Source organism: Melozone crissalis, unplaced genomic scaffold (genome assembly GCF_028551555.1).
Source record: "Melozone crissalis strain CALT ecotype California unplaced genomic scaffold, PUWL_Pcris_2 ptg000016l_1, whole genome shotgun sequence".
Lineage (NCBI taxonomy): Eukaryota > Metazoa > Chordata > Aves > Passeriformes > Passerellidae > Melozone > Melozone crissalis.
The window spans coordinates 45551837-45574192 of NW_026535794.1; the positions used below are offsets into that span (position 1 = coordinate 45551837).

The 22356-nt window shown below is 39.4% G+C and overlaps 1 protein-coding gene across 7 annotated transcripts in view; it reads right to left on the minus strand.

Annotated features, from left to right (window-relative positions):
• Positions 1-908: 908 nt before the first annotated feature.
• TRAK1 (trafficking kinesin protein 1) overlaps positions 909-22356 on the minus strand; it is a 126351-nt gene continuing 104903 nt past the window's right edge. For 4 of the 7 annotated variants that reach the window (XM_054274294.1, XM_054274293.1, XM_054274296.1 and 1 more), the window contains 5 exons: positions 21743-21979; positions 20507-20823; positions 16610-16939; positions 7842-7944; positions 909-3883 (listed from right to left, as the gene is read on the minus strand). In XM_054274294.1, coding sequence (XP_054130269.1) covers positions 3085-3883; positions 7842-7944; positions 16610-16939; positions 20507-20823; positions 21743-21979 — 1786 coding nt within the window. In that variant the 3' untranslated portion in view covers positions 909-3084. The remainder of the gene's footprint in view (positions 3884-7841; positions 7945-16609; positions 16940-20506; positions 20824-21742; positions 21980-22356) is intronic. The other 3 variants (XM_054274297.1, XM_054274300.1, XM_054274299.1) reach the window with 1 other exon arrangement.

Consider the following 22356-nt stretch of genomic DNA (forward strand, 5'->3'; position numbering starts at 1 on the left):
GCTGGATGCACAGTGCTTCTCCTCCCTGGATCCCTCCTGTTAACCATTAACTTTCTGGCCACAAGCTTCCCTGATGGTTAAGAGCTGTGCAGATAGGAAGGATGAGTGTCTGTACTCCGTGACAGTCCCTGGCTGTGCCCCTGGCATCAGCCTGTTCCACAGCTGGTGTAGGGCACTGCGTCACACTAATGCAAGCCCTCCACGAGTTTATTTTGGCATTACTGCTGTCCCATTCTCTCTCTGCAGCAAGTATATGATATAAATGCTGTTCTTTCCCTCTCCACCTCATACACACACACACACACACACACACACACACACACACACATCCTTCTCCTCAATGAGACTGTCTGATCTCTCTATGAGTTACTGCCTGATTATTCCCTCCTCCTGGGAGCCTTTTCCATTACTTAGTTTTCACCATGTGTGCAGGTGTTTTGAGCTCCTCACTACCTGATGTTTCATCACCGTAATGTTCCCTCCCTCAGTAACGAAGATATTGGCTAACAGCAGAGCTCAGTTCTGTCTCTTTTGAAAAACACAGGATATTTCCTCCTTATTCTGTACTTTCACATTTTGTTGCTACAGGTTTTGCACTGCATTAGGCAGGAGAGTGCAAACTCCTTCTCAAAAACACAGAAACCATACAACATCAAATTCTGCATTCTCACAATTCAAATAAAAAAATCAAAAGGTACATTTGCTTCTCTTCTTTCTTTTGACTCACGTTTCACTGATTTCAGAAAACTTAAAATCTGAAAACTTTCCAACCAGTTCTATGTCTAAGAATTTTCAAAAAACAAAGGAAGGACTCTTATTTTGCTTTAACTAAGAGATAAGAGCAAGGGATCAAGGTGGAAGATTTATCACCTTAAAAGAACAGGAAAAAGTTGAACAACACACAACAATGCAACTTTTCTGTTATTTTATTGATATTAGTGAAGAAAAAATTAAATTCCATCATTCTGATGTGTTACAATTGCTTTCTCTGGTGGGTGGACAGCTCCTACAGCTTATTTAAAGGCTAAATAATAGTTCCCAATTGCATGATTACCTTCTACACTTTAAGTTCTCTTATGGTATTGCTTTCTTCCTCTGGGTATATAAAATGGTCCATTAAGTCCATGACTTTTTGTCAGAATCAACTGTTATTCTATCTACTGGTTTAAGATACATTCAAATAAAAAGATACTTAAATTTACTTGCAATAAGTGCACACATACAACAGCAAACAGAGCTGATGGCATTTTCCTAAAACATTGTAAGTTCATAGAATAAATAGAAGTCTTCAAACACATGCTGTAACTGACCGATGTGTTTTTTTTTCTTTCTCAAAAAATATCCTTAGTGTCCATAGCACTACTGCAATAACTACTTCATTCAGAAAGAAACAAACCACCCACCTATCTCTCGTCACAAAGACTAAAAGACAGTTTCATTTATACAAGAAATTATCAGTGCTAATAATTTAGTAACAGTCTGGTACAAATGGCAACTCACGGCAATTACGTGTAGTGTGACAATGGCGACAAACAGGGAGCTTGATTTTAGATGCCACAAGAAGTGCAAGGAAAAGAAAGTGGATGCTAAACCCTCCCTGCTTTGCTCCTCTCCATCCCCTCTTCCAAAAAATATTTATGTCTGAGCTCCGCTCTAGAAACAAGCTCCCTCCAGTCTGTTCCAGTTCCAAGGTATTGCAACTCTTTCTACAAGCACCCAGCAGAAGGTTGGGAGAAACAGAGAAAAAACTGTGATATAATTAGGATTGCCTGGCAACTAAAGGTTGCGTGAGGTCTTATGTTTCCTTTCTGAAAAGTAGGGGTTATATGTTTGTATGGCAGGAATTTTCCTGATTTTAAAAACACTGGGAAAATAAAGCATTTCCCCTACTTTTACCTGTGCTAGGGTCTGACTTTAGATGTAGAAGGTTTCTCTGAAAAAATAAACCAGAGAATGGGTGGAGAATATTCTCACCCTGCTCACAAGGCCACGGTCTCTGACATGCATGAAACACAAAGATCAGCACGAGGGCTGCAAGCTGCTCTTTCCCGCCTGTACCATTCCGTTACTAAATGTTTTCTGTGGTTCTCTGCTGAGGTTCAAGGACTCACCTTTCCTAACACTGGTTTTGCTACATGTTCTTTTATAACATTCTTATCTGTCGATCTGTTCCGCAGCTGGGACTTCTAGGAAGTCACTGCCATGTTTACCTCGCGAGTTGTGAAAACTGTTTTCTTTGGGCGCACTGACAAAGCATGATTCAGTGGCAGCAACACATAGTAAAGCATTTTCCCTTCCACAATCCAGTGCAGCATTGAAGAACAAAACAAAACAGAACAAAAGAACAACAAAGAAAGAAGTTGCACAAAGTGTAGGTGTGCCAAAGGAAACAGCCGTGGTAGGAATATGTCAATATCCCAGGTACCCAGTAGGCCTGCTGACCTCAACACAGTATTAGTTCAAGTTTATAAATCCTGGGCAGGAGGCAAATACAGAACAGGAAAAAAAAAATAAGGTTTCATCCATTCAGGCATAATAGCCAGGCACTCCAATAACTCAGCTCAACTCATCTACAGAGGCAAAATTAAAACTACCATATGTTAAACTGAGTGCTTTTCTCAGTATTTAACGAAGCACAAATGCTCCCATGCTTCAAGTGATGTAATGAGAGGTCTCACATAACACATTCAATAGCTTCCCATGCACCTTTGACTCAAGTTAGGCTAGCTACAGAATTCACGTTTTTCTAGTCAAGTTATTTTTTGTTGGTTTTGCTCTTTCTCTTTTTTTCAGTGCATCTTAAAAAAAAACCTTTTCAAAAGGTTAGCAAGTTAACCTTAATACAGCAATCATAACATAGAGCCTTTTGCACTCAATTGAACAGTAAAATAATCCAATTAGTTACAATAGATCTGGTACATATTTACACATTTTATACAAAGTTTACACATTTCTCCCATTAGGCACAAAGTTGATTTGTCAAACTCAAGAGGCAATGAAGGGGTGGTGGGGAAAGGAAAAGGAGATTGGAGAAAGAATCCGAGTATTTTCATTTAAAAAGACTAGCTGTAAAAATAAAGTCCTTCATCGTAAGCTAGTTTGCTTGGGGAGCTTGGTTCCCATGAGGATCCCCGAAGGGAGGGACGTTGGGCCTTTCATCTGCATGCTGGAACCCACCATGGTGGGGAAGCTCCGATTCCTTCGGATGCCAGTGTTCAGCTGGATGCCCCCGATGGCACTGGTCACGGCAGGGCAGCCCAAGGGGAGGCCGTCAGGTGCCAGGCCTCCAGGAACAAGGGCCCTCACTGGTCCCTGTGCCCCGCAGAGAAGAGGTCCCTGGTCCTCAGTTAAAGGAGCAGCTGACGTTTGCCCTGAACTCACCACTTTGGCAATACCAAACCTCCTGACTTTGTCCACGAGATTAAGGTTGGAAACAGACACGTCAGTTTGGCTCTCGCTGTTCCTGATGTTCTTCTTATTCCTCACCTCCTTCAAGATTGAACTAGCAGGCTTCGAAGCCAAGAAGTTGTCATAAGGTGGGCTGGTGCACTTGAACTCAAAAGATGGAGGGGAAGAAGAAGGTGTCTGCATGGGTGAATTTGGTGGAGTGGAAGGAATGATTGCCATTTTTGGGGAGTACGTGTTCAGCAGGGTGCTCCTGCTGGCTCTGTCCCAGCTCTGTGGATTGTACACTGCTGCTGAGATGCCCCTTTCCTTCAGCAGCCACACCAGCCCCAGGGACGTGCTCATCGTTGTCGTGGATTCCCGGAGGTTGGTGAAGGATTCGGCCAAACTCAGACGCCGAGGAGTGCAGGGAGTGGCCACCGGGGTGCCTTTCAGACTGCTAATGCTGCCACAAGCTGGAGTAGGTGCTGCGTTAAGGCTGAAAGCAAAGGAGCACTCAAATTATTCTCTCCACTAGAAAACTAAAATTTACTACAAGCAAGATTTTTAACTCTGAGCAGGGCCTTTTATCCATTTGGAGCGTGAACAGGACACTGACAGCTCCGAGCCACCCACAAATGTGATTACAAGTGCAAAACCATCAGATCTCACAAAACACATCTCTGCTTTGCACACTTCAGAGACCAGTCTCACAGGATTAATGCCACTGCCAACACCCAGCACCACATTTCTCCTGATAAACTATTTACAGGTTTGTGATCCACACCTTCAACTTTTCTTGCTGATCACAAGTTGCTTCTAAGAGACAAGGAAATGTGGGAGACTGGACCTATGGTGTAAGCAAGACATTTACTTTTTAGTGCCCCTTTGGAGCACACAGAACTGAACACTCATTCACTAAGGCATGGTGTACTTGGTTATTCCAGAAACAAGGCATGTGGGATACCTATGACACTCCAAATTCATGTCTGTTTGAGAGAATCCCAAGAGCTCCATGCACCTTCAGAAAAAAAAAAAGTCCAAGTTTTTCTAACCACAGGCAACTTATGGTCTTTGCCACAAGTACATGCACAAAAATAAAAAAAAAAATTAAAAAGAATCCCACAGTAATATCTCCTAAACATGGGTTCATCCCCTCTAATGACATTTAAAGAGTCTTGACCAATGCAACACTTGATGCTAACAAAGGATTCACTGATGTGACCTCACCACTTTCCTTCAAAGAAGGAAATCTCCTCCCTCACCTTGCCAGGTTAGCAAGTAGAAGACACTCAGCAAAGAGTCAGACAGAAAGTAAAGCCAGTGCAAGACAGTGGGAAAAATAAGTAGCTGAGAGGGAAGGGACAGGGGAGAGAGCGGGATCTTCCCCTTTCAGCAGAGCCATGCTGTTGGATTGGCTCAGCCATAATGTGCGACTTTAACTTAAGTGGGGTTCTCTGCAGCAAGAAAAGCATTTCCAAGAGCCACCTTGAGATAATCTGATTGGATTGCCAAGAGAAGATTCTGGCCAATGACTAAATTACATCTTTTTAGCCCATATGAACAAAAGGGTCTGAGATGGTGTCTTGACTGGAATTTTCAGTCTCATTTCACCTTACATTAATGAGCTCTGTGTAGCCAACACTACTGTGCATATCAGGTTAGACACCCTGGAATGCTTTGACCTGCAGCTTCTGATGAGCTTAGAACATCAACTAGATCCATGGCTTACAGTGAGCAGGTGATGTGAATTCACGTAACACTGGAAACTCTAGTCCCTTGGTCTAAAAATCAGCATATCTTTAAGGCACTTTTAATTAAGAAAATATTAGCCTGATGCTATGAAATGTCAAGTCATGTCTTCTTTCCAAGGCTAAATGGGATCTAACCAACATGATCTCTAACAATGATTTGGAACTGTACCACCCTTTACCATAAGCAAGTGAAACTGAGGAAGTTGAATTGCAGTTGCAATTCAGCAAGAGGAATCCCATATATTCCTTCTGGTATACTGTAGTGAAACACTTATTTGAGAAAACTGGCAGATGTAATTAGAAATGCAGCCTTGCTAAGTGGCTCTGGACTCGGTCTCCTTGCACCCCCGTGTGTGCTGTGGCTGTCAGTGCAGGTGGCAGATGAGCTAAGGCACATCCTGATGTCCTGTCCTCTCTGCCTGGGCTGAGGCAGCAGCAGGGAGAAGGATCTCTCCCAGCACAGCTAAGGAGGCCGTGCACACCCACTGCAGCAGCACACACACTCTGAAGGCAAGGCTGAGTGGAAAGAAGTTAGTTCACAATTCTTCTCTTAAGCACTGATTAAAGCTGGACCCTCATAGTTCTGATTCCAATGGAACTAAAAAGCAGTGACTGCCACTGTGGTGCATCTCCCATACAGCTAAATACAGAATACAGAAGTCTTGAGAAGCATGAGGGAGAGAAAAGAAAGAGAAGTTACTGCATGAACTGACTTTCTACAAGGTATGACCATATACATTTCAGAAATCCAGACATATGGTGTTAATTACCAGGCTTCCAAGATATTCTAGTCACAAGATGAAAATTATAGCACTCCAACAGTTTAGAGGGCTTCACTCTTTCCGGATACAGATTTCAGTTGCACAGGCACGTAGATTAGTATTTCTACTAATTTTTCAGCACAGTTATACACTACAGTGCAAATAAAAAACCAAGCCATCCCTGCAAGAAAGCAGTTGCAGATGTTGCCTTTTTTTCCATTTGATCATTTTGTCATTGCTTTAACTGGGAAATATTTTTCCAATCAAACTGACCAACATTGCAGGGTGCCCTGGACACCATTGCAGAAACAGACTCAAAGTGGCCTCAGCAGCTCAGCCCAGTGATGGTGTCAGAGTTAGATTGAGAAGAGAAACAAATAAAGGAGCATTTCATTTAGCTAGATGAAATTTAGTCAGGTTAGAGCAACACCTGGGGTAGCACAGGTTAAAATGCAACCAGGTAGGAAAATGCCAAACCTCTTGGGGTTAGCTGGTGCCACACACACTAGCATTCCTTGTACATGACCCTGCCAACACAGATGCTGCTGGCAGTGCTGCTCACCCCCGACCACGCTGGGTCACAGTGTCTGCCCTACACCTCCTCTCATCACAACGAGACATAACGCAGTTTCTCGTCCTCCTCACATGACCTGTGAAGAATCATTTATAGTTGGTAAGGAGGAGCTCCTTAAACATCTGCTGAAAACATAATTTTGTTTTGCTCTTTGTTCTCTTGAACAAATGATGAACTTCCATTTAACTAAGGCAGCTGAAAATGCACTGAATTTGGCTGTCTTTTCTGACTGATTTGTTAGATGTAGTACCCAAAGAGTTTATTATGATCTCAACTGACAGCAACTCAACAATAACAAGAAAATTAAAATAGAACTGCAGCCATATAAGAGGATCCCTTCAGTAATTGTGCCAAAGGGAAAGACAGAAAAGAGTAAAGAAAGACCAGCCAGGCCACTAATCCCTAACTTAGTTCAGAAAGTGAAGCAAAAATGCTACATTTAAGCATCATACATTCCCTTTCAACCTAACAGGTTTTCATATTCAATACTCTCATTTTTCATGCCTTTCACAGGCAGTCAGTGCCTATCTCATGTCTAAACAAGTGTAGGCACAACACCTCTGCATGGGGACCTGCACAGTGGTACACTCCCACAGAGGAGCTGGAAGGGGCACAGAAAGCAACGAGACATTGTCCTTATAAACAGAAAAGAACATTCTGTAAATCCTGATTTGCAATGGGAGGAAAACTTCCTCTTTAGGTATGAAATTTATACCACCCACCTCTGGTTCTCAGATCTTCACCTTCCATAAGGTGAAGATCTGAGAACTTTCTGTGGGCATGCAGTGTCTATACTGAAAATTGCTATTGCATCACCAGCTTTATACTTTCAGTCTGGCAACTATGAATTTATTTCCAACAATTACACCAAGAAACAAAGTAGATATCTCCCTGTTTCCAATTAAGGCATTTGTCCTTCTCCATTCCTCACGTAGTTCTGGATTTCTTAAACTGCACATTCCTTTTTTTTTTTTTTTTTTTTTCTGAGAGGAAATACTTAGCTTCCTCCCTGGAAAAACCTCTCATGTTTTTGGGTAAGAGATTACATCCTGTGCATTCACATATGACAACTACAACTACTCTAAGATGAGGAGTAGCCCAGTTTGGATCTCAGAAGCCAATATAGTTACGTCTGATCCTGCAATATCTTGACTAGAGACAACAAAATTTAAGGAACTTTGGCTTTTTAAAACATCACACATGCTTCCCAAATTCAGGCTGCAGTAACTCAAAACAGGAGGAATAATTGGTGGGTGTGTTGTAATTCACCACTGCAGTCAATGCTTATGCTTATGGTATTATTTTGCATTTGCTTAGAGGGGAAACTCTGATAGAGCTGAAGGCTTTGCCATCATTGGAATCCCTTACCTTGGCGTGACTCGTGTGAGTTCATCGGAGGGGTGCAGAATGCGGCAGGTGGTGAAGGTGAAGGTGGAGTTGGTTTGTGACATGCACTTCCCAGGATGAGGTACTAAATTAAAAAAAAGCAAATTCTTTGCATTTTACACAGAAAAGGGGAAAACCAAACTTCTGTGTGCTGATAAGACAGATGCAAAAAGTGATGAGGCACCTTGATGGGATCAATGCAAGAAAAGTGAAATGGCCAGATATACAGTGTTAAACAGACACTTGTTCTCCAAAAGAAACACCTCTAGGACTCCAAGGCCAGTGCTAAAAAAGTCTGCTGAAACTTGCCCATGAACACAAACACTGCAGATAAGGTCTTGCTCAAATCAAATTTAGACCAGGCAGTGCTTGAAATGCTAGTCCTTGTCTAAACTAGCAACTTGTATCAGTGGGAAATTACAAGCAAAATTTTCTAGTACCAGCTCAGGAGCACCAGGATTTTCTAAATGCTTACACCTTCCAGCTTTTAGATTGATCCACAAAAAGGTATCCCCATTACTTCTCAGTAATGGATCCATCTGGCTAATGCTACAGGAATACAGATTGTTGGGGTGGGGAGGGGAGCGACACACACTAATTGCTGTTTCTCTGACTTTTCATATCCACAATATGGAAAGTGGTAGTTTTTTGGATCCACTACTGTACATCTGTGACATTTCTCTTGTGTGTGTGATTAGGTTCTTTAAAAATGTATGTCCTCAGCTGCATAGTATAGCAGTTTTTCAATATTTGTAGACAGTGTAGTAAGCAAATTTCCTAACAAATGTGGCTGTAAAACTGCCACTCTGGTGATAGATCAGTGATTTGGGAAAGAAGCAATACAGCTTAGTTTTAAAAATGAAGAACTTAGGCCAACTTCTTTCTTCTTACTAGAAATACTTCCGTGGCTTTGTTAACCTGCTATATAATGCAGCCGTGGTCACTGCAAAATAACTACAGAATTTAAGAGCCATGCATTTGAAAAGCTGGTTGAAAAACACCCAGAGTTAAATATTACATCAAAGATATCATGATTGCATAGGTTCTCTTACTTAGTAACCAAACTTAGCAGTGGTCAAAAGACATGCACAATAAAAACCATGTGCAGCTCCCTCCCCGCCAGTCCTACCCAACCCTCTGAGCCATTCCCTGATTAAGCCACGTTTTAATACCACAGTACACAACTATTGAACACATTGCAAAAGACAGACAGATTGACCAGCTGGACCAGACACCATTCTGAACTCCCAGAGCAGCTCAGCAGAAGCAAGGCAAGTCTTAATTGTGGCTGTGTTCCCTTTTCCGCATAGAAAGTATCACAGCTCCAAAACAGTGTGTGTGGTTAGGTAGCCCTTTAAGAACACAGATAAGCAGTGTGGGAAGGGTAGAGCATGGGCAGTGTGGACAGTGGAAGCAGAAGTGGCTGAGCATACAGTGTGAGGTAACTTCTAGTCAGTGCTGGAATGTAGGGCTGTACATTAGAGAAGGATATTTCTGAGGACCCACTGGAGTGTCATGTTAACACACTCAAAGGTTAGCACGGCATAACAACAACAAGCTCTACTTCACCTCCAGAGATGGTAATTAGGATGCTTCAGGAATCCAGTTGCTTTAGAGATTAGTGTGAGCACTACAAAAGCTATTACAAGGGAGCACAGCCTAGCAATCATGATTCTCTCCATATTGTAGAGAGTTATAAGAAAATCTGGAGAAAGAACTCAAATAACTGGACATGAAAAGATTGGTTATTTAAAGAAACAGAGGACTTTAACATGAATCAATTAGAAACAAAGCAATTATCCCTGGATGATGAATAGAGAACAGAATAAAGCAATGCTGGTTTAAGAATGCAAGCTCAACCCAAAGCACATAGCTGTAATACAATCAGTGCATTTTCCCCACTTATAATATCCACTGGGCATCCCCTCAGATTGGAGACAGGCACATTGAAGAAACATAGCTGCATTAGCAAAAGCAAGACTCATTGCTATTAATGAGTCAAAGATAGGAGAAGGCTGCTAAAAGTAGAGAAGTCACTAGCTCTAATCAGAGGAGACAAACTGAAGTGATGAAAAAAATCTATCAATTTCCAAAGATGTATTTCACCCTTCAAATACCACTAAGAAAGTTCTGTACCAGCTTCATCCTTCATCAGTCAACAATGGGTTGTATCATATTGCTGTAGCATTTTCCATCCTTTGGACACAGTAAAAAGAGAACCTGTTGCTGTAAATGAACAAAGTTTATCAAATAGAAACAATATTATTAATTTCTAACTTAGTAATTTTACATAGGAATGGTCATCTTCTGAGATGGTATAAGTTCATGAGGAAGTAATACATTTTTCTAATAAGAAAGACTATCTTCACATTTACATATGTCAAAGTATTCTCTTGGATATAAACATCTGCTGCATGTAACCATCTGAAAACAAATGTTTTCCTTATATCCTCTTTTCCAAAGTAGTTGTAGTTTAACAAGTCTTTATATTGTATGAAAAAGAATCTGTGCATAATTCAGAGCTTAACAAAATTTACAGAAACATCATGTAATTTCATCCATCAAGAACCCAGTGCAAACTGCTAGGGCATTTTCCCCATAAATTAAAATTAAATCTAAACCTAAGATTTCTGCTGTATCATGTTTTAGCACTCAGGAATTAATGATTCTTCATGTTAAGTTTTCTCAAAAAATTCACAGTCATTATGAAAAAATGGAAACCATCATAGCTGAAAGGAACTCTTCTGTAAGTACAAACACTGTTGTAAAAACACCTTTTAAAATACTGAGAAAAAAAAAGGAATGTTCCAGTCAAACTGAGTGCAGAGAGCTCCATCTTCTGGTAGAACTAACAGGACTTTCCTTACAAAACACAAAAGTGATTTCATGTCTCTCGGATCTGTCTCAGATCCAGCTGCAGGACTCAGAGGCTGTGGGCCATTCTGCTAGGTGTAAACAGCAAAAAAAGGTATATTCAGGACTTGACTTCTGCCCAGGGAACTCTCAAAAGGCCATTTTCACTGGATTTTCAACCAACTTGTGCAGAGGAAGGTACAAAGTTACAGTAGGCAATCAAGTGGCCTGCCCCACCCACAAGAAGATGTCAAGACAAATTAGGTTGAGGAAGATTTGTAAGAGGTAGCTATACTAAGATGCCATTAACTTTTGTACCATTGGATCAAAATTCAAATTTGTTGTTATGCTGAAATAACAGTGAGGAGGCAGAGAGCTCAAGGTGACCAAAATCTGTATGTGCCAGAATAGGTGTTTGCATTTTATACAAACATGTATTCTGGCACACAGAAATTTATTAGGAAATTAACTTCAAAAAAGCTGGGAAATCTTTAGAGTATGGTTTGATCCAGACTGGCACAAAGTTAATGCTTTAGTACAACAGTGAAGCAAGCCACTCTACTCCATCATTTTGTTGGCACGTTTCAAGAGAAGGAGGGAACCTGGTTCCCTACTATTTGAGCAGGGAGCGCACTGGAATGTAGGCATCTCTTTAGGCTGTGGAGACAGGGATGGAATGACAATCAGACTGAGGCATCCTTAGAGAAACAGATGGTGTTTTAAAGCATTACAAGTTCATTGCTGAATAGAAAAGTTCTGCCTGCTTTAAAAGAGGATAACGAAGGACCATTAGGAGACTTTTTTCCTACTGTGTGATCATCTAGAATACAGGTTATGCACTTCAATTCTTCCAGTTTCTGCCACTAATTCCATCCTTGGGTGAGGTGAAATTACTGGAAACTAGGTCACAAAACCCCACTAGGCTCCACGGGACAAGACAGTGGCTTCATGCAGTGTCTAGATTTAGCAGAGTTCATCCCCTTCAGGTGGCTAAAGGTGGAGCTCTGATATCCAGTGCTACCTGAACTGAAAATGCCTGGCTGACAGAATAGGGGGAATATAGATTAAGCTGGATCTGATGCTTGGGTGAACCACTACTACAAGAAGGAGATAAGTGATACAAACAACAGTAAAATGTGTAAAATGTGAAAATGGTGCTCTCCTACAGGTGCAACCATGAATACACAAAACCTCCAGGAATTCATACGCCTGCACCAGGAGCATAGTTTTTGTTATGTTTCCTAAACAACAAAATTATTTTCTGAATACCTGATTTTCTAAAATTTTCATTTATTTTGCCCTTGGAAACAGTAAGAGTGGAAAAACTGAACAAAGGCAGGTATTCTTCGGACAGGGTGTACTTCTGGCTGAGATCACTTTCTCACATATTTATGACCATTGAGCATAGATGTAAAAAGATTTCAAAGTGTTTAATGTAGCTTCAACATAAGTTTATGCAGGCTAGGATCCCGAAATTAAAATTCAAGCATTTTAACAGCATAGAAAGCAACTGCTGGCAGCTTTTCTTAAAAAAATAATTACTGTGAAAATATTCATGCCATTTGAAAATAAAATATATTTAAATATGCATCAATACCTTAGTTCTAAGAAGAGTTACAAAATTTATTGCTTTTCTGTACAATGATAACTTTTTAGAAGCATGTTCAGTAATGCTGCTGAAAACAACTCAAACATGATACATTCATTATGTGTTCTTGTGATTTTAAGCCTCTATTTGGAAAACCCTCTATGTAACAGTTAAGGTGTAAGCATGAATACAAGAGTGCTGATCCCGTGGTGCTGTGCACATGTCTATTCAAAGCAATCAATCAGCAGAACTAAAAACACAAAAGTACTGAAAGACCCTTTTATGCACCCAATACTAGCAGGCAATTAAGCAGACACTGCATCAAGTGTAGCCCTTCCAACTTCAAAATCAGAAAATTCATAACATTATTAAGTGCTTTGAGTGGCTGGTGTTTTGTTTGTTTCTTTATGGAAACGTGACAGCCAGTGACTTAAAAAAACACAACAAACCAAATAAAAAGCCAGACCAAACAACCCCTCCCTCCAAAACAGATTCTGTACAGTGTTATAATATACTAGTTTCTTTCACAGAACAAAAAAAAAAAAGGCAAACATATTGAGGTTACAAAAAATTTGTGGTGCGAAAAATTACTTGTCCCAGATGATTTTAAGAACACAGTGTCCTGTAACTTCTCTACAATTCCACTTATGCTGACAGTCTACACAAGTGATGCACAAAACTCAACCTACTCCTGTGTATTAGGCTAGAACTGCAACTTTGGAATTTGCAGTCCTCCATAAAGTTAACTCTACTCACACATAGTATGTGTCTCCAACAGACTAACTGCAGACCATATGTCACATGTGTGCTAACTTCTCCTGAAATGTTCAGTGCCATAATTGGGATAGAATGCACATTTATGGTGAAGAAGCTGTTTTATAGATCAATGGGTACTACAGGTTTCAACATATGGACAAGAAAACTCAAGAAACATAACTTTTCCTTTTTTAGTCAGAATGATTTCTGACTCTAACTATCCCAAGAATAGAACATCTATCACCATTGTTCTGAATACACTTGTTTTGGCTACAAGATATTTTTGGCACCAGCAGTGTTTGCTCTCCTGAGCCGGGAAGTTAAAGTAAGTGCTGGGGCTCATTTTGAGCAGCACTCTGCACACACAGAATGGCAATATGAATAGTACTTGTAAGTACTGTAACAGACAACATATCCAGTGCAAAAAAGGCAAGATACAAACCTCAGAGCATACAATCAACTGAAGCAGAAACCTGCCCAACAGACTAAGATGATCTACACCTGCTGGGAAGATCCTTGTAGGCACTGTATTACTAAAGACTTTTTGGTCTGAGTCTAGAAGACCTGTAGCTCTAGACTGGCACATTTTATGGCCTGCCAACAGCAAGTGTAAGAAGACACCTTCTGGCTTTTACAGACCTCTTGAATGAGATTTTTCCACAATGGAGCTATCCTGGATTACAAGCAAAGGCACTATCGCTAGAGACTGTGTGCAAGATTTTTCTTTCCTTCCCTTTTCATTTTATTTCCACATTCTCTAGCAAGAGTTTGTTCTGTATGTTGCCAACTGGAAGCAATTCCCAACTGGAATCAGGCAAGCAATGATGTTGTAACCTTGTACTCATGATGAGGTGCTACATGTCCATACAGACCCCTACCTGCCTTGAATTTTCTACAGAGAAATCTAGAGGTAAGAATGCTGAGGAGAAGCAATAGCTGCACAATATTTAAGTACAAAATAAATTCATAAGCTAAGCATGCACCTCATTCTCCCAAAAGATATTCTTCAGTGGGCAGATTGTGGATGCTAAGAAGCACTGCTCCATTAGTAAGTGCTTATTCTGAAAAAATCCACAATCATCTCCTCCTTGTACAACACCTAACAAATTGCTTCAACAAAAAACAGACACAGTGTCTTTACTCCATTTGAGCAACACAACCGATAATGTTATGGTAGCTCATGGATACTCCTAAATCCTATACAACAGGACAATTTGAAAAAAAGCAAAAAAATAGGAAATTAAAGTTTTCAGTGGACTTGTTCCTTCTACACAAAGTTATTAATTTTGACCCATTTATTTCTGTATTGTATTAAAATGACTCAGCAAACAGTACAAGGTAAAAATAAGATTGCTAGAGCTATTTCATAGATTTTATCTACTATGTCAATTTATAAGATGGGGAATTTGCTTAAAACCCCTGTCTAAATAGACTTTTCCCTGTAAAAGTCAGCAGTAACCAGTAAATAACCTGTTCATAAACAGTGACCTTTATTCAAATCATAATTGAGACAGAAAATGGAAGGAAATACTAGGCTTTCTTACCAGTTTGTAAACATGGAGCAGGCCTAGTTTTATTGCTCTACTCGAAAGTCTTACAAAATATTACCCTGAAATGTTACAACATTGTAACAGAACAATGTAATTTGTTCTTTTAAAAAAAAAAAAAAAAATCAAGGAACTAAACTATAGCCTTATCCATGTTTAGCTCATGACAATGAGTCTTTTACTTTTTTGACATGTTCCTGTGTTGAACACTCTTACACTTAAAAAAATTTTAAAAACATAACCTAAGAAACATTTTTTTCACATTTACTCTGCTCAGAGTTCATGAAGAACTGCTTGTTCCCTTCCTCTCTACAGCAACACATTTTAAAATTAATCATATATTTTGTTGAATCTTTTATTCTCTAGATCCTAAAAAGGCCAGTTTTTGATTATTTCAGTCCATGTTTCTTATATCTCCAGCTTTTCTTGCTGTTTTTACTCAGACTCTTCAAAATTATAAAAACCTGGATAATATCCAAAATGGGACACCACTGCCTGAAGAGGCATTATTTATTTTCATATTAATATAAAAAGAATAATATAGACTTTCTTTCTGGGATCTCATAGAACAAGGACAACTTTTGCCAATGGAAAGGGAAGTTGAAGGGTTTGGATGTTGAAGCACTGGAACAGGCTGCCCAGGGAAGTTGTTGGGTCACTGGGAGGTATTTAAAAGATCTGTAGATATGGCACTTGGGGACATGGTTTAGTGGTGGACTTGGCAGTGCTGGGTTAATGCCTGACTAAATGATCTTAGAGGTCTTTTCCAGAATTAATGATTCCATGATTCGAAAATTAACCTTAATATGATTGATTGTAGAAAGTAGCTTATATTCAATAGTTGAAAGCACTGAACTGCCACTGCAGTGAGAGCTGAAGATACTCTGCATGTCATGATAATAACAGAAATATTATTGTTTAGCCCTGAGACAATCTAATCTTCCAAAGACCAGCCAAATATTAAGTTATGATTTATCCCAGAAAAAGGAGAGGGAAGGAAGTGTCTTCATTTAAAGTAGTTATAAAAACACAAGAAGTCTGGGGAAGAAAGGAGTTCTGGAAATTTTCTGATTCTGGACTAAATATAATTCTTTAGAGGCAAATCTTAATGAAGACTATATAGCTTATTAAAACAAAAACCCCCAAATCCCAAGAGCAAGAGAGAAATCACACAAACTCAAACCACTTCGATAGTCTTGAGAATCTGTGATCTTGTGCAATAACAGACTTCTAGTGTCAGTGTCAGACTTCTAGTGTCAGAGTATCTAATAACTCGTGCAGTACTGTGTCACTTAAAAATGTTTATGTCTTAATACAGTATAAATAGGAAGGACAGTGTTTAATAGTGTGGTGGAGAAAGAGTAAGGGAAATGTTATTAGTGACTGCATAAAGACATTCCCTTAATTCTTTATCTCAGAAAGACTTTAAAAACAGGTAACTGTATCTGAGGTAAGTGAATTAAACTTTCAGAATTTCTTTGGCGGTTTTCAAGGCACTCCATTTGTTTCAGCAAAGGCAAGATGGAGGAACCTTTAGTGCACCAATTATTTAGTCTTTGTTTTTTTCCCAAAGTACAAACATCTAAAACATGGCATCACCTCTTATGAACTGTCAGAAGAATATCTGCACTACAGCAATACAAAATATATGTAATCTGTACATTACACACACTTAAGAGTGCGCACTAAATAAACACACATGTTGAATACATGCCACACAAAGGTTTGTGAATGAACCACTTCCTTTTAGCAGCCTTCTCTTATCAAAATAGAGTAAAATATTGACCACAGATGCTGTTACTGAAAAACAAATCAAAAGATTATCAAAGAAACGAATTTTGAGCCAATGTTAGAATGGTTATGTTCTAACCACTGCACGCACTATCGTGCAGATGCTACACACAAAGCAATATTATGGATGCTGTTCTGAAGAGACGTGAGAATGGCCCAGTAATCAAAATCCTGTAAAGATGTCAGTTTTACTGGACTTAATGAGTTTCCCTCACCAGACCCCTCATCATCGTCAGTCGCGGGCTCCTGCATCTCCTCTGTGAAAGCCTGAGATTGGCGGGGGTTATTCTTGTTCTCTGAAACAGTCACTTGTGCTTGTGACCTCTCACCTGAGGTCTCTGTGTGCTGAACTGGCGTCGAGGTAGTTAGGCCCTTGTAAGAAATGTCACCTGTCTCATCTTCCTCATAGTCATTAAGGCAGTACACTTCATCCAGGTCCAGGTCTAGGGTCCTGAAGCCCTTAGTGACAACCCCAGGCCTCGGGTCCAGGATCCCACCCAAGTGAGGCTGAGCCAGCTGCTGCCAGTGGTGCAAAGTGGCAGAACCTTGAAAGGGAACAGAAAGACAACCAAAATCAATTAGTAAGCAATCCAGGACCTAAAATACAAAGTCCCACTTAATTGATCCAGAAGATCAAAGGTTTGGGAGCTCCAAACCTTTAATGTTTCTGGGTTTAATGTGCCTAGAGAGACATGCTACAGCACAAAACTGCTTCACCTATGCTTCAGCATTTCCACACCAGTGTGTAATAAACTGATCACATCAGCACTTATGCAAAGCCTGGTGGTGAGAAGCAGCACACTTGTGCACATGCACATCCCCTCCCTGTAAATATCCTCATCCACTTCAATTCACAAGATTAAGCAGGAGTAGAAAGAATTTACATTGTAGCAGTTGATTGAGCACCATCACGGAAAGCTCTAAGAGGAACATTTACCACATATTCCCACATTAAGCTCAAACTAAGACAAGTGCTGAAAACATGCCAGAATTTTCTGCCAGTGGCTAACAGGAGGACAGTAGTCACACAGACTGCACAGCAATCTCAGCTTTGTACCATATGTTAGAAAACCCCACCAACTTCAGGCACGTGTAAGCAGATACACAGCTCTGAACTACACGTCAAGGCTAAATACCTGTGTGGGCCCTAGGCTACAGGAATTCAACTACTACATAACTAAATGCTACTGTACCTGTAGCTTCATCCTTGGCAGAGAAATGTTTTGAAAAGGGAGGTGCATTTTACAGAGAAGAGCATTCAATATTCAAGGTTTAATAGGAGACAGTCAGAAACAGCAATGGATCAGGAAAAATTCATATATACACCAAGATGGACCCAGTGAAATCAAGGGAGAATTTATTTGATTCCTCAAGTAGCAATTAAACACTGGGGCCTGCATTTTCCTGTGTACCCACCATCACTGTGTTGAAAAATCTGACTTAAAATCACATATGTCATATGACACAAACAAAATTTCCTTCTTTTCACCTCTGCCTGCAAATCAGAGCAGGTTTTGCAGTCTTATTCCTATTCCCTCTCTGAAAAGTGAAATACCCACTCATTCAACAAAACAAAGGAAATAAAAATTTCTTTCTGCACTGCATGCAAGTATAAAAAAGTTAATTAACTTCTACATGCTAACTTCTGGAGATGTAATCTTTTTCACCTTAAAGCACACCAAAACTTATACTTAAAATAAACTCAGCAGAATACAAGCAGTTCATTTTCAATATAGATCTCATATTTTTCCATAGGAAATATATTTACCAAAATATATTGAGCTTTAACATTTCTATTGAAACTACAGAAATCAAAATGGCCTTAGCTCCATCATAAACAAGATATACCTGACCCTAGTCTTGATCTCATAAAATGTGTGTAAGGGAGCTTTAATTTCCTATACAGAAAATGAACACAAATGTACAAGGGAATCCAACAATTGTAAATCCCCAATAAAAAGAGAAAGTTGCAGAAGTCAAAAGAAGAGGGAAATACAACACTTCTTTGGCCTACATTCAGTCCCAGATGGTTTTGTAAATTATCAGAAACAGTTGGCATGAGGGAATTACTGTGTAACAGTGGGACATGCCACTGAAGGAAGAAGGAATAAGAACAAAATAAGTATATGAATAAAGTAAACTTTTTTCCTATATTTCTGGTATCTCTGCATGATTGCACATAGGCTTTGAGGATCAGAGAAAGCTTAAAAATTCACAGTGTGTTGCTCCTACAATTGCAGTGAAGTGGATGAAGACACAGTCAGTCTCAGGTTTTAGTTTTCCTACAGATAGTGCTATTTTGTGCTTATGACACAACGAGTCACAGGTGCATAGTTAAAAAAAAAACAAACAAAACAAATCTCACTGGACTATAAAACAAGTCACATCAAGCAATCCTCCTGTTTGACTAAAAGATAGCATGTGTTGATTTTTAAAGGTGCAAAAGATTAATTTCTTAGTTCCTCTGCCACTTTTTTTCCCGGGGGATTTAAAAGATTGCTTTAAAGGAGCAGAAGTCATTAACCTATAGCAAATTTATAATTGAACTAATTTTTTTTTTCTGTTTTTTGACATGAGCACCCAAAACAGCAATAAAACCAAAGACACAGCTACTTATAGCAGTCTGCAGGTACAGCAGACTGTTTTTCCCCAGTAGTCTGAAGGCGTCCATGAAGTTGAAAAAAAAGCTAAGGTTCATGAAAAATACTCAGAAAATAAACTAAGCTGAAATGAAAAACAAAATCATGAAGATTTTCAGTTAATAAAAGTTAAAAAACACAAAATATATGAAACAGGCAGACACAAACATGCTACAAATAAGATCTAAAACCAAACATGGGAAGTACTTTAAAAGGTGCAATAATTTCAAGAGAGAAATGACCCAGTGAAAACATTGAACAAAACCAAGGGGGAAAAAAAAACCCAGACAGATAGAAAGATGATAAAGACTTTAAGAGTTTATTGGAAGACAAAAGCAGATATAATGGGATGGTGACAGAAATCCATTACAGTGGTAGCAACCAGAAACTGAAACAAAGTAGGATCATCCTTTCCCTCATCTGGTACAAGAACTTTTATGACCATTTAAAAGCAGCCATGAAAACAAACTATTCAAATCTGCTCAGGAGTATGGGTTTGTGTGCTATTGCTATAGTTTCATTTGAATAGGTTGATACAGTACATCACTTTCTTCAGGACATAAGAATGCTTATTTTTGCTTCTGAGTACGTGCCATGCTATATGCTCCTCATAAATGAAATAAATTTGTTCTAAACAGATGAAAAAAAAGGAACTTCTGCAATTAAAACACACATAATGCAATGTAATACAAGAGTTCTGTTAAAGGAAAAAAGGGAGAGAAGCCAACCTAAATGATGTTACCTAGTGTATTTGTGAAGTACTACAGGGAAACTTAATTTGGTTTAAAATCTGAAGGAATTAACGCAACTAACTTCCAGCTACAACCTGAAACAACTGAAGAAAGCCAGGCAGACTACACTACATTTGCTTGAACAGCTTTTTTTAAACAATCTATTGAAATGAACCTTGAAATGCAGCTCTAGCCCGGACTATCATCTATCTCTATCTTGCCTTTTTCTGAGACAATGTATGAAGGAAATTTGACTTTAAAAATCCCCACCTTTTTCACACATGAAACACAAAGCCATAGTGAACCATGTGACCACTAAACAATGCTTTAAGTCCAGAGATAATTTTGAATCATTAGACCAACTGGACTAAATGAAGTAGGTAACAGCCTTTCCAGATACTAATTTACAGAACTCTTGCTGTTTAGATGTCATAGATTTATCCGCCTTCCTTTTCCAATTATGAAATGGTAACATTTAGGTTGGATGTAAAGCTGGACTGATGATGTGCACATGTGGCCTGTAATATTGATTTTACTGCTTTGGCTGGGATTGTTTCCTAACACTTTTTAAGGCTTGTGGAAGAATATATTAGTTAGAAGATCTCAAACCAACAGCGTGGAGTACTGTCTCTAAAATAAAAAGAGTAAGTATTGCAAAGATTTCCTGCTTTCTGGTGATGGATTAGGGACCACAAAGAGTCACTAATAACAACAGATAAAGGCCGAGGCCCTTTGTTATCACCTTCTAGTGGTTTCACAATCTGAAGCTTTTCTGGCAGGTAGGAGCGACTGCTGATAGACATTCCTGAATATCCAGTGAATTCTGAAAATCTGGAGTGAGTTCCCAGTGACATGATGCTCTCTGTGGGAGTAACGGAACCACTGTGGAGTTCTCCCTTTTCTGCCAGTTCCCGCAACTTCCTTTCCTGCTCCTCCTCAAAGAACTTGCGCTCCGAGAGGTAATTCTCCCTCCTGAGGGAGAGCCTACGCAGGGCAGTCTCTAGGTCACTGGAGCCTGGAGTCCCTGGAGTTCCAGGCTTCTTCATCCTGTCTTCATTTCTAAAACATAAAGGGGGACACAGGAAAAAAAAAATGGTGGGAGGGAAAAAACACATTCTTAGAAATGTTTTAGACTTCCATATGACAGTTTTGAGACACTCACCAATACCTTTACATCACAGTGTCTGGGAAGAACTTGCTCCTCATCTGACAAGCTCAAAGGCAAACACCAGTCTTTTGTTTCTCTTCCACAGTAAAAATTTTGAGTCCTATTTCCTGCCTGGAAACCTGCACTTTACTTAAGAGCTTCCTCCTACAAAGAGGTGAGAGTTGTCTACTTGTTGTGTGTCTCTCACAATTATGTAAACTCAGGTAAGCAGGCCCCATGTTAAAGGGCCAATGCTGTAAGAACACCACAGTGAGTCACAAGAGTATATTATACTGACAAACATATATTGTTTTGAAAAACGAAGCCATTTTAAAGAAAAGTATATACAGCATATAGTGTGGAGCTGTACTGGGGGAAGAGACAAGTAGCTAGAAAACCAAATTTCCAATTGGTTTCATTTGTAAGTTTTCATATTAGGTAACCTACAGATGCACACTTTATTCAGTTTTAGGATCAAAACATTTAACTGTAGCTGCATCTGGAATCAGAACTCCCTGGCATTTATGTAACATGGTGAAAATTTAATTATTTTTAATTGTTGACAGATAAAACCAAAGGGTGATTTTATATCATCTGGTGATGCTGCATCTCAGAACAGGTCTGAGTTGCAGACACTGATTGATACATAGTACTTTCTAAAAGCTTTATTTTTTAAATAAACTTGTGCCCAAAAAAACTATAAGCACAAAATAGATTTTGAGGATGTATGCCACTGTGATAACTGCACTACATAAGACAAAAGGAGGAAAACAGGAACACTACCTTTACCAGAAAGAAAGAAAAAGCAAATTCCAGTGCTCTGGTACTGACCCATTGTCCGAGGACTCTGTCTCTAAGATGATGCTATTGGTCTTGTTGTCTATCATAATGTTAGAGATGTCTCCCCCATAGAAACTGGAACGTGGAGTGCTGACACAGCTAGAAATGACTGAGTTCATAGCAGAGGACTGGTTAGAGCCTGGGATATTCATTGGTGACGGAGTCATGGATCTCTGCTTGACAACTTGATTGACATTTCTCACCGTCTCAAAGACCCGCTTCTGATGGCTGCAAAACACACACACAGTTAATAATCACTCAATAACTTATTACCATGAGAAGGAACAGAGAAACAGGTAACAGCTTATTAACAGCCCTTCCTATTTGCAGGTCTGTCAAACACTTTGGTTTTGTGTATAGTTCTGTAAAGTAGCATGCATAGGGTCCCATACCAGCTACAGTGTGGCAATTACATTCAGTCCATCAACATAATTCTTCTATCACCTTAGAATATTTTTGACATAACATTTGATAATCATGTGCATGGACCCTTTCAAATAGTAACAAAAAATAAGTGAAAGAGCATTTCAGTACATCAGCTAAAAGTGCCATAAAGTCATTATGTAAAAATGACATTTTAAAAACCAGAATTGATCTCCATTCAA